Raw genomic sequence first — 13,265 nt, 5'->3', positions numbered from 1 at the left:
GCAGAGACAGACAATAAACACAGCAACAAATAAAAGGGAATTGTGCTGGGAAGGAAATATAAAAGGTGATAGAGAGTACTGGAGGTAGCATCACAGGACATTGACATTGACTAGAACTGGGGTTGAGGATGGGCAGCCAGGTGGAAGGCTACTGTAACAGTCCTGGCATAGGGTGTTAGGGGCCTGACCCAAAGCAGGGACTTGCCCAGGTGGGCTCTTGGGGCACGAGGTGCCAACCCCTTCCCCACCCCTCATGTCTGCGTCCCCTCCTTGCAGGGTGATTGTCCTGGACAAAGGGGAGATCCGCGAGTGTGGTCCTCCCTCCGGCCTCCTGCAACAGAGAGGTCTCTTCTACAGCATGGCCAAAGACGCTGGCTTGGTGTGAGCCCAGAGCTGGTGCAGCTGCTCAGAACTGCAGGGCCGACATGCCAGCAGCCAGGGATCAGTCGGCATCCTTGGGAACCCAAGCCTCGCGTAGACTGAAACCAAAAAAAAAAAAAAAGAACAACCCAAAACCAAAACACACAGAAAGCAGCCACCCTCTGGCCCCCTGCCTGGAATTGGCTGTGAAGAAACAGGAGAGACACAGGGATGCAGTGCCCCCAAAACACGCACATCCTTGCCTCTGTTACCCCCACAGACGCACACATGTTCTCACGCCCCTGGGAGGGCACATGTGCTCTCCGTGCTCTGTGGGGAGGTTTGGGCCGCCAGACTTCCAGAGAAATCGGTTGCATAAAACATGCTAGTGACCAAATCCAGCCAACTGCCTCAGATCTCTCCAGCCGAAGTCTGCAGGTTCCAAGCTTTCGAGAAGCTCCCTGGTCCCCGGCACCTCTCTGTCCTTGCCTGGCTCTACCCAGATGCTTGTTTCCCCAAGGCTGCAGTTTGGAGGTGAGGGGCCTGGTGAAGGTCATTTTCACTCTCAGGCAGTGTCCTGAGGGGCATGGACGCGCTTCTCACCAGCCATCTGGTCTTCTGGGTGCTCAGACGTGGGAACCAGTGTCACAGCGCTGCCTCCACCGGGACTTGCTTCATGGACCAGAGGCCGCATGTCTCCCAGTGCTTCTCGTTGACGGGACTGGGCTGGCCTCCGGGTGACCTGGCCCTGGAGCTCCAGGCCGGGAGAGCTCTCTCAACGCCGACTTCCCCGCTTGACTGCTCACCTCGTCACCCGCTCCCGTCTTTGCCTTGCCTTCCTTCCTCCCTCTTTCTACCTGTAGCTAGAATGGGTTTACGCCTTCAGGTGCCCGAAAGAGAAGACCTGGTCATGGTTATTCAGCATTCAAAGCCAAGAGCGCTGGTGCCTCCAGGTGTGAGCAGTTGGTACTGAAAAGAGCCCCGTTGAGTCTCCTCCTTGTTCTTAGAGTTCAGTTTCTCACCCGGGGCCTCTGGTTGGCTGTCAGGGGCGGCGGGGTGGAGAACTTGACTTACGGTTACTGAGTCTCTTCTGGGACAAGAAAAGAACCCATTCATGAGTGTCAGTGATTTTCTTTTTCTTTTTTTTTTTTTTAAGTACTGCTCTAGGGAGAAAAACAGTCTCAAGACTTTAATTTCTTGGGAGGAAGTACTGGGCCGAGGAGCAGCATCCCAGGGAAAGGCCAGGTTGGCTCAGCATCTGGTGGTTGGTCCCTGTGTTCCTGGAAGGAAACGGGCAAGTGGGGTCCTTTCTTCAAAGCCCTGTAGGTCCCTTGATTGGAGACCAAAGTGAGACCCAAAAAGCAAAGAGAGGTCACGGCTGCCCCAGGATTCATGCTCGCTATGTGAATTACGTTGCTGACTTCAAGCCAGAGAAGCATCTTTCTTCTTTTGGGTGGAAATACATATTTATTTTTTGTAAGTTAAACCATTATTTCACATTAGATAAACCAAGTGTTTCTTGGGGATCTTTTTGTAATGACTTACACTGGAAACGTGAACATTTGCAAATAATTTGCAGTTAAAAAAAATATTTTATTTCTTTCTAAACGACTGTTCCATTTTCTTTCTAGCGAAGGTTCCTGCCGTCTCTCCAGGAGTCGGGATGGGGCACCCTCTCATCTGCTGCTGTTCTTTCTCCTTGGCGAGCATGTTGTTTCTAGCAGGAGCTCTTGGAATTGGGAACCTAGAGATTAAGAATCAGGTGGGGTTTGGTGGGGAATCGGCGTAGCACAGTGGACAGGGTCCTGCCCTTGTCATCTGCAGGCTGTGCGACCCTAGGCAGGTCACTTAGTCTTCGTGCCTCAGTTGCTTTGTCTGTAAAATGGGGCTGATCCCTGCCTCCTGGGCTTGTTGTGAAGATGAGCACTGATGTGTGTGTTACGTGCATGGCCCAGGTTGGGTTCTAAGACACAGGCGAGGCAAACATCACACATGGCAAGAATTAGCCTTGGAAATCCCTTTGTGGTGTTAGGCCAGGCTAGGCTATGCTGCAGTAACAAATTGGCCATAAACTCTTGGGACATGAATACAAGGGTGTATTTCTCATCTATTTCTTGATGAGAATCAGGCGCCTCTCCTTTGGTACGATGACTGACAGATCCAGACTGTTCTGCTTTTATGACATCACCTCTCGGGGGCTGGCTTCTGGGTCACCACAGCTGGGGAAGGGAAGTTGTGGACGACTCACACCCACTGTTACGTATCTCAAACCAGAAGTGACACAAGTCAGTTCCACTCACAGCCTGTTGGCCAGAATTAGTCACATGGCCCCACCAGGCCACAAAGGAGGCAGGAAATGCAGGGACACATAAGGAAGGAAGCCCCTTCCTGTGGTAACTGATGTCATTTCTCAGTTTTGGATAGTGGGGGAGGAAGACCGGGGTGTTGGGATCTGAGTTCGTATTGGTGAGTCTGGACAGTGAGGAATGCTAGGATTTGGGGAGCACACACCCCAGGACCATGCTCCAAGGACACATGCAGGTGGAGCGGCCAGCGCTGGCTGCGTGTCCCCTACCCGCCCCCCGCCTCCAGGCTGCCTTGTCTGAGGAGCTGGGAGGTGAAGGTGCTCAATGAAAAGCAGCCGCGAGGTTGTCACCCTTAGAATGAGAAGCACTTGGATGTGCCTTGTGGGGAGTCAACTTTAGATGTGGGTGTGTTTCTGTCTCTGGGCCTGGCCCTGAGTATTAAAATCCTGGGTCAGATGCTAAATGAGTGTGCGATCGGCGTGTGCCTTCCACGTCAGGAAGAGGGGCGGGTGCAGCATTAACCCTGAAGAGAGTGAGCCAGGGTGTGGAGGGGGGTGGGAGGGGGCCTGCACACCTGCTCTTCCAGGTGAGTGCCCCAGCGCCGTGGAAGAAGGGGAGAAGCAAGCTTTGTTGTGCACCTGCTGCGTGCCAGGCCCGGGACTCAGTGCTTTGCACAGCTCTCCTCGTGGGAAAGGAGCCCCGGGCCAGAGAGCATCCCCAGCAACGCTTGCCTGCTCACCTCGCTGCTCTTCTTCCAACCTCAGGGTCCTCTCTCTCTTCCCAGACGTCTGCGTCACCTGCTCCTTTCCCTATTTGACAGGGGCAGCTCTGTGCAAGCAAGGCTGTAATCTCTTTATTTCTTGCTGAAGGCTCATCTCTAGAGCAGGGCATGTGGCACGTGCTTAGTGACTGCATTCTCCAACCCGGGACTGTGCTGTCCCTGTGCCGGGCCGGAACCCAGAGTGAAGTCACTCGGGCCCTAGAACTTGCCCTTCCGGAGTTGCAGCTTCCTTGCTGGTACAACTGGGATCTTTGTAGCCACCTGGCCAGGTGGCTGTGAGGATGAAGACAGCCGTGCCTTGCCCTTAGGATGCTTTCATACGTGGTGATGCCGTCCATGCATTCATTTGTCTGTTCATCCATCCACCTATTCATTCCCTCCATCCATCCAGTCATACAGTCAGTATCTATTGACCCCTCCTACGTGCTGTGTACCACGCTGGGTGCGAGGGAAAGCACAGCCAATACAAATGCACAGATCTCTCGTCTCAGTTCAAGAAGGAAAGGAGCCCTTTCCTTCCCTTCTGGTGGGATTCTAGAGTGGAATTCAGCTCTTATCCATGAGCGATGTGCTAGAGCTAAAGGAATGTGCGAGAGGGAGTGTGGTACAGTGGTTAGGACGTGGGCGGCTCTGGCACCAGCCTTCCTGGGTTCAGATCCCTACTTGCTTACACTCTGTCTCAGTTTTGTCACCTGTAAAAGGGGCCTAATGATAGTACCTTCCTCAGCACAGCATCCTAGTAAGGTGTGGGGTGACTACTGGAAGCTAGTCACCCTCCGATTGTGAGGGTTAACTGGGTGACAGCCATTTAGAGCAGGGCTTTGTGTTTGCTGTGACCAGTGGGACTCAGGTGAGGTTTAAGGACTTACCGAGAGAGGCACTGACCAAGGAAGGTCTGTACACAGCTTTCCTGCCTCTTAGCTGTGCTCACTCGCCAGCCAGGCGCTGCTGGCAGGAGCCACAGCCAGAGGATTAATGGCCCGGGTGGCCCGCGGGCTGATGTCCAAGGAGCCATGGGGTGGGCCCAACATCAGCCTTGTTAGTGGGCTCTTGCGGGCGCTGGTTCCACGGCCCACACTCTGCTTCCTGGCAAAACACCTCCCTCCATGAAGGAGGCTCTTGTGGCCCTGGAACAACACCACGTGACCATGCCAAGCACACAGCTGCCACCTTTGCCTGCAGTCGCTCTGCCAGGGCATCAGCTGACTCGGCTCCAGGAGGAGACATGAGAAGTGCTGTGTCTGGCCTCTTCCCGCGCCTCGCAGTAGGACAGACACCCACACAAGATGACTTGGACTTTGGTGTTAGGCCCAAGGGGAGATCCCCGCTCTGCTACTTACTAGCCAGGTGGCCTTGCCAGGTCACGTCCGCTCACCGAGCCTCAGTTTTCTCATCTGCAAGATGGAGCAAAATCACTAGTAATGATGGCATTTTGTTGGCATGACAGGGGGTGGGCAAGGGATGCAGGCCCCTACCCCATTTTGAAGGTATCAAAATGAACTATGGTCACATCTTGAAAAGGGGAGGCAGCCATGACTGGACCTGGATTTAGATTCCTCTGGGCCGAAAACCCTAAGTCAGGATGGACAATCAGAAAGTCCCCATGAGGTTAGGAGGTCAATAGGCACAATGAAAAAGTGTATACAGAACAAAGATGACAACTCAAGCCTTAAACTATTCAAAGGAATATAGAAAAAAAAAAAAAATGTCCCCATGAGCTGTCTGGGACAGGGCAGGCCCTGTGTCCGGGCAAGTAGGTGTGTGTCCACGGGCCTCTCCTGACATACCAACACAGCCGTTGCCCAGGTATCAGTGCATTATTGATGGCGGAGACCCATGACTCAACTGGCAGTGTCTGGAGACATTTTTGTCACAACTAGAGGAGAAGGTGCTCCTGGCTTCGAGTGGGTGGAGGCCAGGGACGCTGCTGAACATCTGACAGTGCGCAGGATGCCTCCACATGGAATTACCCGCCCCGCCTATCAATAGTGAAGAGGTTAAAAAGAAATCCTGTTGTATCTACCCTCCTCTGCTGCCCCTCAGAGGCCCGTAAACACAACAGTATCAAGAACAATAGCGAACGGTTATTGAGCAATTACTTTGTACCCTGCTCGGCTCCGACCCTCTCTGAGTATTAACTTGCTGTCTCCCGGCTGCAGTGCCGGGCGTCAGTGCAGACCCCTGGGCAGCCATAGTTATGATCCGGGGATTTGTCTCATTTCTCATGCTGTGCTTTTCAGCTGTGTCCCTGTGACCTCGGGCTTGGCTACTTCAGGCTCTCACCTCTTTCCTGGTGCCTGAAGCCATTTTTATTAGAATGCTGATCGCTGTCACAAACGGCCCGAGCCTTGTGCACTGTGTACTGCCCTTCATTGAAGCAAGCGCTGGACCTTGACCCACCCCTGACCTCGGCCTTCCAACAGCGTCTCCCCCACGGTGCCTGGCGGATGGAAGTGTGACCAGAAACGCCCGAGGTGTTCCAACAGCTGCTGGGGCAGATTTAGTCCTGAATAAACAAATGGATGAAATGCACCAAATCCTGAGCAAATTCTCCCGGTAGAGCCCAGGAGACCTGGCTCTTCTCATCTCCCTTTTGGAATTGAACTGTGTGCTGGGCGAGGGCTTGTGCCCGGAGAGGCCCTTCCCTGGTGTGGGCTGTGGCTTGTGCATCTGTTCAGACATGATGCTCCCTGGAGCTCATGCATGAGGGTGAAGTAGCAGTTCTCAGTCCTGGCTGCACGTTGGAATCATTTGGGCTGGAGACCACACCAGTGGTTGTGAGGGCAGGGGGAGGTGGGTGTGGTTACAAAATGGCAATTTGAGGGGTCCACGTGGAGACGGAAGCAGTCAGCGTCCCGACTGTGGTGGTGGATGCAGGAACCTGTACGTATGATGCAATTACATAGAAGTAAACACACACACACCCAGTGAGTACAAGTAAAACTGGGGAATCTGAACAGGATCGGTGGATTGTACCAATGTCAATTTCCTGATTGTGATATTGAGCTGTCGTCTTTTAAGATGTTACTGTTGGTTTCTCAGGTGAATTCTACCAAACATACAAAGAAGACTCACACCCATCCTTCTCAAACTCTTGCAAAAAATTGAAGAGGAGGGAACACTCCCAAAGATATTCAATGAAGCCACCATCACCCTGATACCAAAACCAGACAAAAAGACCACCAAAAAGGAAAATTACAGGCCAATATCTTTGATGCATATAGATGCAAAAATTCTCAACAAAACATTAGCAAACCAAATCCAGCAACACATAAAAAAGATCATACATCACAACCAAGTGGGATTCGACAAAGTGGGATTCACCCAAGTTCACAAGGACGGTTCAACATATGTAAATCAATGTGATAGGCCATGTAAACAAAAGAAAAGACAAAAACCACACGGTCATCTCAATAGATGCAGAAAAAGCATTTGACAAAATTCAACATCCATTCATGAGAAAAGCTCTTACCAAAGTGCATATAGAGGGAACATGTCTCAAGATAATAAAAGCCATTTATGACAAACCCACAGCCAATATAATACTCAATGATGAAAAGCTGAAAGCCTTCCTGCTAAAATCTGGAACAAGACAAGGATGCCCACTCTCACCTCTTCAACATAGTATTGGAAGTCCTATCCACAGCAATCAGACAAGAAAAAGAAATTAAAAGATACCTACATTGGAAGGGAGGAGGTAAAACTCATTATATGCAGATGATATGGTATATAGAAAACCCTAAAGACTGCACACAAAACTGCTAGAGTTGATAAATTCAGCAAGGTAGGAGGATACAAGATTCACATACAGAAATCAGTTGCATTTCTTTACACCAAAATGAAATATTAGAAAGGGAATGTTAAAAAAAAAAAACTTTTAAAATCACAACCCCAAAAATAAAATACTTAGAAATAAACCTCACCAAGGAGGTGAAAGACTTATATGCCGAGAACTATAAAACATTAAAGGAAATTAAAGATGATTCAAAGAAATGGAAAGATATCCCATGCTCTTGGATTGGAAGAATTAATATTGTTCAAATGGCCATACCACCCAAAGCAATCTGTAGATTTAATGCGATCCCTATCAAATTACCCATGACATTATTCACAGAACTAGAAAAAAATAATCTTCAAATTCATATGAAACCATAAAAGACCCAGAATTGCCAAAGCAACCCTGAAGAAAAAGAAAAAAGCAGAAGGCATAATTGTCCCAGACATCAGACAATACTACAAGGCTACAGTAATCAAAATAATATGGTACTGGCACAAAAACAGACATATGGATCAATGGAACAGAATAGAGAGCCCAGAAATAAACCCACACACCTACAGCCAATTAATCTTCAACAAAGGAGATAAGAGTATACAATGGGAAAAAGAGTGTCTTCAGCAAGTGGTATTGGGAAAGTTGGATAGCTGCATGTAAATCAATGAAGTTAGAACACATCCTCTCACCATGTACAAAAATAAAATGGCTTAAAGACTTAAACGTTAAGACATGACACCATAAAACTTCTAGAAGAGAACATAGGCGAAACATTCTCTGACATAAATCGTACCTATGTCTTCTTAGGTCAGTCTCCCAAGGCAATAGAAATGAAAACAAAAATGAACAAATGAGACCTAATCAATTTACAAGCTTTTGCACAGCAAAGGAAACCATAAGCAAAAGGAGAAGACAACCTACAGAATGAAGAAAACATTTGCAAATGCTGCAGCCAACAAGGGCTTAATTTCCAAAATACACAAACAGCTCATTCAACTCAACAACAAAAAACCCCAAAACAACCCAATCCAAAAATGGGCAGAAGACCTAAATAGACATTTCTCCAGAGAAGAAATACAAATGGCCAATAGGCACATGAAAAGATGCTCAACATTGCTAAATGTTAGAGAAATGCAAATCAAAATGCGGTACCACCTCACACCAGTCAGAATGGCCATCATTAAAAAGTCTACAAATAACAAATGCTGGAGAGGATGTGGAGAAAAGGGAACCTTCCTACACTGTTGGTGGGAATGTAAGTTGGTGCAGCCACTGTGGAAAACAGTATGGAGGTTCCTCAGAAAACTAAAAATAAAATTACCATATGATCCAGCAGTCCCACTCCTGAGTATATATCTGGACAAAACTATAATTCAAAAAGATACATGTACCCCTATGTTCATAGCAGCACTATTCACAATAGCCAAGACATGGAAACAACCTAAATGTCCATCGACAGATAAATGGATAAAAAAAGATGTGGTATATATATACAATGGAATATTACTCAGCCATTACAAAGAATGAAATAATGCCATTTGCGTCAACATGGATGCAACTAGAGATTATCATACTAAGTGAAGTAAGTCAGAAGAGAAAGACAGATACCATATGGTATCACTTATATGTGGAATCTAAAGTATGACACACATGAACCCATCTATGAAACAGCATCATGGACATAGAGAACAGACTCTGCCAAGGGGGAGGGATGGAGCGGGAGGTTGGGGTGAGCAGATGTAAGCTTTTATATATGGAATGGATAAACAACAAGGTCCTGCTGTAGAGCACAGGGAACTATATTCCATATCGTATGATAAACCATAGTGGAAAAGAATATTTTTAAAAAGAATGTATATATATATATATATATATATATATATATATGTATGACTGAATCACTTTGCTGTACAGCAGTAATTATCACATTGTCAATCAACTATACTTCAAAAATAAAAACGATGTTCTTATTGGGGAAAAGTAGTAGAGGGTACACAAGTAGTTTTCTGGATTATTTTTTACTGCTTGTCAATCTACAATCATCTCAAAATAAAAGGTTACTCTGTAAAAGGTACACACACCATTGTTCCAGCCCCAGGGATTCTCATTTCATTGGTCTATGGTGGAGCCTGGGCACAGGCAGTTTTTTGGGGTCCCCAGGTGAGTCCATTGGGCAGCCAGGGCAGAGAGCTGCTGTCGACTTTGGCTCCAGGGTAGATGGGGCTGGATGAGCCCTGATCAGGCCGACCTGTGGGTTGCTGTGTCCTCTTGGGTCTGGGGTGATCGGGCATTTTCTCCTCCCAGAGAGCAGAGAGGGGTCTAGACTCAATTCCATGGGGCCACTGGTGACCCCGGGTCACTGTGTCTCCAGGGCCTGGCAGACTCTCCGGGTTGGTGGGGCGGGAGGAGGATCCAGGGGCTGGGCTCAGACCAGGCCTGACTCCTGTGCCAGCCTGTAAAACAGGCCCCTCTGGGCCAGCAGCTGGGCTGGGCTGCCGCTCTCTGCCACCTGCCCCTCGTCCATGACCAGCACCCTGCAAGGGAGAGGGACACAGCCAGCTCTTTGGACCCCAGCCCAGGGCCTTGGCCGCTCTGAATGCCCAGTGTATCTGCTCTAAGCAAGTCTGGCCTTCCACGCGTCTTACTGACCCCGACAGCCCAGTTGGAAGCATCTGCTGGGCATGTGTCTTCGGGCTTATCCTTCCCCTGTGGGCATCAGTCTTGCCACCTGTACAGCGGGCACTTCATAATCTATTCCAGTGCCCTTCCAGCTCTAAACCCTGATGCCTTCCTCTGCCTGCAGGGGTGCCCTGGGGGCCAGCTGGGAGGGGTGGGCTGTGGGGGCCTACCTGGCACAGTCCAGCACGGAGCGCAGGCGGTGGGCGATGAGTAGTACCGTGCACTGCGCAAACCAGCTCCCCAGGGCGGCCTGCATCTGGCGCTCCGTCCCCGGGTCCACAGCAGCCGTGGCCTCATCCAGGATGAGGATCTGGGTTTTCCGGAGAAGGGCACGTGCCAGACACAGGAGCTGCTTCTGGCCTAGGCTGGGAATGAGTGGGACAGGCCAGATGTTTGCACATCAGGACTGACCTGCAGGGGGTGCCCACAAATGTGTCCTCATGGCAGCTGCGGGAGTGGGGGATGTGTGCCTGTGTGTCCCCAGACGTGGGTCCCTAGTCTACAGAGCTGGTAGGAATCCCCATCCTGCCATTTTTGAGCAGAGTGACATTAGGCAAGTCATTGAAACCCTCTGGGCCTCAGTTTCCCCATCTGTGCAATGGCTATCTCTGTTTCTATTCTGTGGTCTTCACTATGTGCCAGACACATCCTATATGCTTATGTATATTAACTCATAAAGACCACAAAGGTAGGTATTGTGTCAATGAGTCCTTCCACACTGGGTTGTGAGGATAAGACAAATCATATAAAAGCCATGCATGTCACAGAGTAAACCCTTCTTTTACTCCAGTTACAGATGAGAAAGTTGAGAGTCAAGGTCACACAGTCAGTGAGCCCCCAGAGCCTGGAGACTCAAGGGTGTTTGGGGCTGTTTCCTGCCATGTTCAGCTTCCTCAGAGTAAACCCTTTAGGGAACCAGGACCTACTACGGCCATGTGGGTGTCAGGTGCCTGGGCTTTGCTCCAGACTCACCACTTATGGGGTAGGTGAGTTGGCAACTCTCAAGCCTCAGATTCCAATTCTGTGAAATGGGATTAGTGAAAGTGCAGCTTTGAGGATTAAAATGAATACTGAAATGAATATTTCTTACATGCCAGGCACTGTTGCAACAACTTTACACATAGCACTCATTTAATCCTTGCACAGATAGGCAGGTTCTAACTATTATTCCCATTTTACAGATAAGGAAACTGAGGCACTGAAGATTAAGTAACCTGCCCAAGATCCTACAACTATGTCTATGCTCCTGGCTACCAAGCCCTGCTGCCCTTCTAGTGCCATTACCACCCACGGTCCCTCACCCTAACATCTTCTGGGTCAGGTGGGTTTTAGAATCCAGAATGTCTTGACTTTTAAAAAGGCACACACCTGCACATCTGTGTTCACAGCAGCACTATTCACAATAGCCAAAAGGTAGAAACAACCCAAGCGTCCATCAATGGATGAACGGATAAGAAAAATGTGGTCTATCCATACAATGGAATATTATTCAGCCTTAAAACTGGAGGAAATTCTGGCACATGTTACATCATGGATGAACACGGAGGACATTATGCTGTGTGAGATAAGCCAGTCACAAAAAGACAAATACTATAATATTCCACCTAAATGAAGTACCTAGAGAAACAAAGTGAAATGGGGGCTGGTGGGAGGGAAGAATAAAGAATTGTTGTTTAATGGCTACAGAATTTCGGTTTCACAAAATGAAAAAGTTCTGGAGGTTTATTGCACAATGATGTGAATGTACTGAACACTATGGAATTGGACACTAAAAAATGGTTAAGATGCTATGTGTATTTTACTACGATTTCTTAAAGCTTTTAAAGGCATACACCCTATGTTACTTGACGACCCCAGTGAGCGTGGGGTTAGCACCCAATATCAAACACAGTATCTTTGCAGCAAAATAAATGCTGAGTGAGATAAATACAGACCAGAAGTAGCCTCGTGTCAGTAGAGGTTGAGTTTTGCCACCAAATAAACTTAGAAACAAATTTAGGAAAAAGAAAAAATATCTCGATATTCAGAGATTGTGTTGGAGTTTGGAACGGCTGATGAGGGATGGGATTTGTACTGTGATTAGGAATAGAATGGGGTTGATCATCCTATGTGGGGAGGTGACTTCCAGGGCATATTACCCTGGGGGGGACCTTGGCCACACCTGCCTCTCCCCCGGCATCTCACAGGGTTTGGCTGGGGTGCGGCGACCCTACCTCAGGTTGTCGCCTTGGTCGGCACACTCATAGTGCAGCTGGCCGGGCAGGCTGGCCACCATGGCTCTGAGCTGCACCGTCTCCAGGGCCGCCCAGATGGCTTCGTCTGAGTGCTCGTGTAGCATGTCGAGGTTCATTCGCAGAGAGCCGGGGAACAGGATGGGGTCCTGGCCGGAAGGGACAGTGGGTCAGAGCTGGGCCAGCCATGCCTCCCACCTATCCCCCTCCCCCCACCTCTGCCCACCCCTCCCCAGGCCTCACCTGGGGGATGATGGTGATCCTGGACCGAAGTGTGTGCAGCCCCACTTGGGCGATGGGGACCCCGTCGATCCAGATCCCGCCCTCAGCCGCCTCTAGGAGCCGCAGCAGGCCCCCAGCGAGGGAGGACTTTCCTGCCCCTGTCCTGCCGACGATGCCCACCTGCCGGGGGATGGGGGAGTAAGGCCCATTCTGACCAGGCCCGGCCAGAAGGCAGGCCATAGCCCACAGGGTTCCTGGGCATGTCTTTGCTAGATGTTTCCCCTGCACCCAAGACCCATCCATCTATCCATCATCCTTTGAGCATCCATCCTTCCATCTGTCCATCTGTCCACCTGTCCATATATCCATTCATCAATCCATCCAACCTTCTGTCTGTGCATTCTTCTCTATCTTCCCCTCATCCTGATACACCTCTCCCATCTTTTCATCCACTTCCCCACCCTTCCTCCTATTCCTTCATCCTTCCCCTTCCTTCCATCCATACCCTCATCCTTCCCTCTGTCCTTCATCCTTCCTTCCACACACCATCCTTCCATCCATATTCCTATCCTGCCTTCCATCTCTCATCCTTTCTTCCACTCCATCCTATCCATCCATTCATCCTTCCATCCATGCCTCTTTCTTCTTTCCATCCAGCCCCCAATCCCAGCCATCCATCCTTCATCCTTCCATCTATCTGCCCATCTTTCTATCCATCCCCCATCCTTCCTTGACACTTGGTGGGGGTTCAACACTCTTTGTTTAATAAGTGAACGAAGCATGTGTGTCGCCCACTGTATGACAGGCACTCTTTTAGGCACCAGGAATACAGAAATTAAGGAGTCCTTGCTCCAAAGGGCTCACCATCTGGTCTTGGAAACAGTGCACCTGAGTAAACTTGAATACAGTGTGAT

General features: G+C 49.4%; 2 protein-coding genes across 3 annotated transcripts in view; one reads left to right on the top strand and one right to left on the bottom strand.

Moving 5' to 3' along the window:
* The window catches only part of ABCC1 (ATP binding cassette subfamily C member 1 (ABCC1 blood group)), a 130,503-nt gene extending 128,589 nt beyond the window's left edge, over positions 1-1,914 (top strand). For both annotated transcript variants that reach the window (XM_082669667.1, XM_082669666.1), the window contains one exon: positions 277-1,914. In XM_082669667.1, the coding sequence (XP_082525793.1) occupies positions 277-385 (109 nt within the window). In that variant the 3' untranslated portion in view covers positions 386-1,914. The remainder of the gene's footprint in view (positions 1-276) is intronic.
* Positions 1,915-9,035: 7,121 nt separating this feature from the next.
* ABCC6 (ATP binding cassette subfamily C member 6) overlaps positions 9,036-13,265 on the bottom strand; it is a 56,618-nt gene continuing 52,388 nt past the window's right edge. The window contains exons 28-31 of the mRNA XM_082669528.1: positions 12,373-12,531; positions 12,112-12,278; positions 10,069-10,263; positions 9,036-9,753 (exon numbers count right to left, since the gene is read on the bottom strand). Coding sequence (XP_082525654.1) covers positions 9,645-9,753; positions 10,069-10,263; positions 12,112-12,278; positions 12,373-12,531 — 630 coding nt within the window. The 3' untranslated portion in view covers positions 9,036-9,644. The remainder of the gene's footprint in view (positions 9,754-10,068; positions 10,264-12,111; positions 12,279-12,372; positions 12,532-13,265) is intronic.

Source organism: Grampus griseus (genome assembly GCF_964374135.1).
Source record: "Grampus griseus genome assembly, chromosome: 14".
Lineage (NCBI taxonomy): Eukaryota > Metazoa > Chordata > Mammalia > Artiodactyla > Delphinidae > Grampus > Grampus griseus.
Note: the sequence above shows the minus strand (reverse complement) of the source record. Positions and strands in the feature narration are given on the sequence as shown.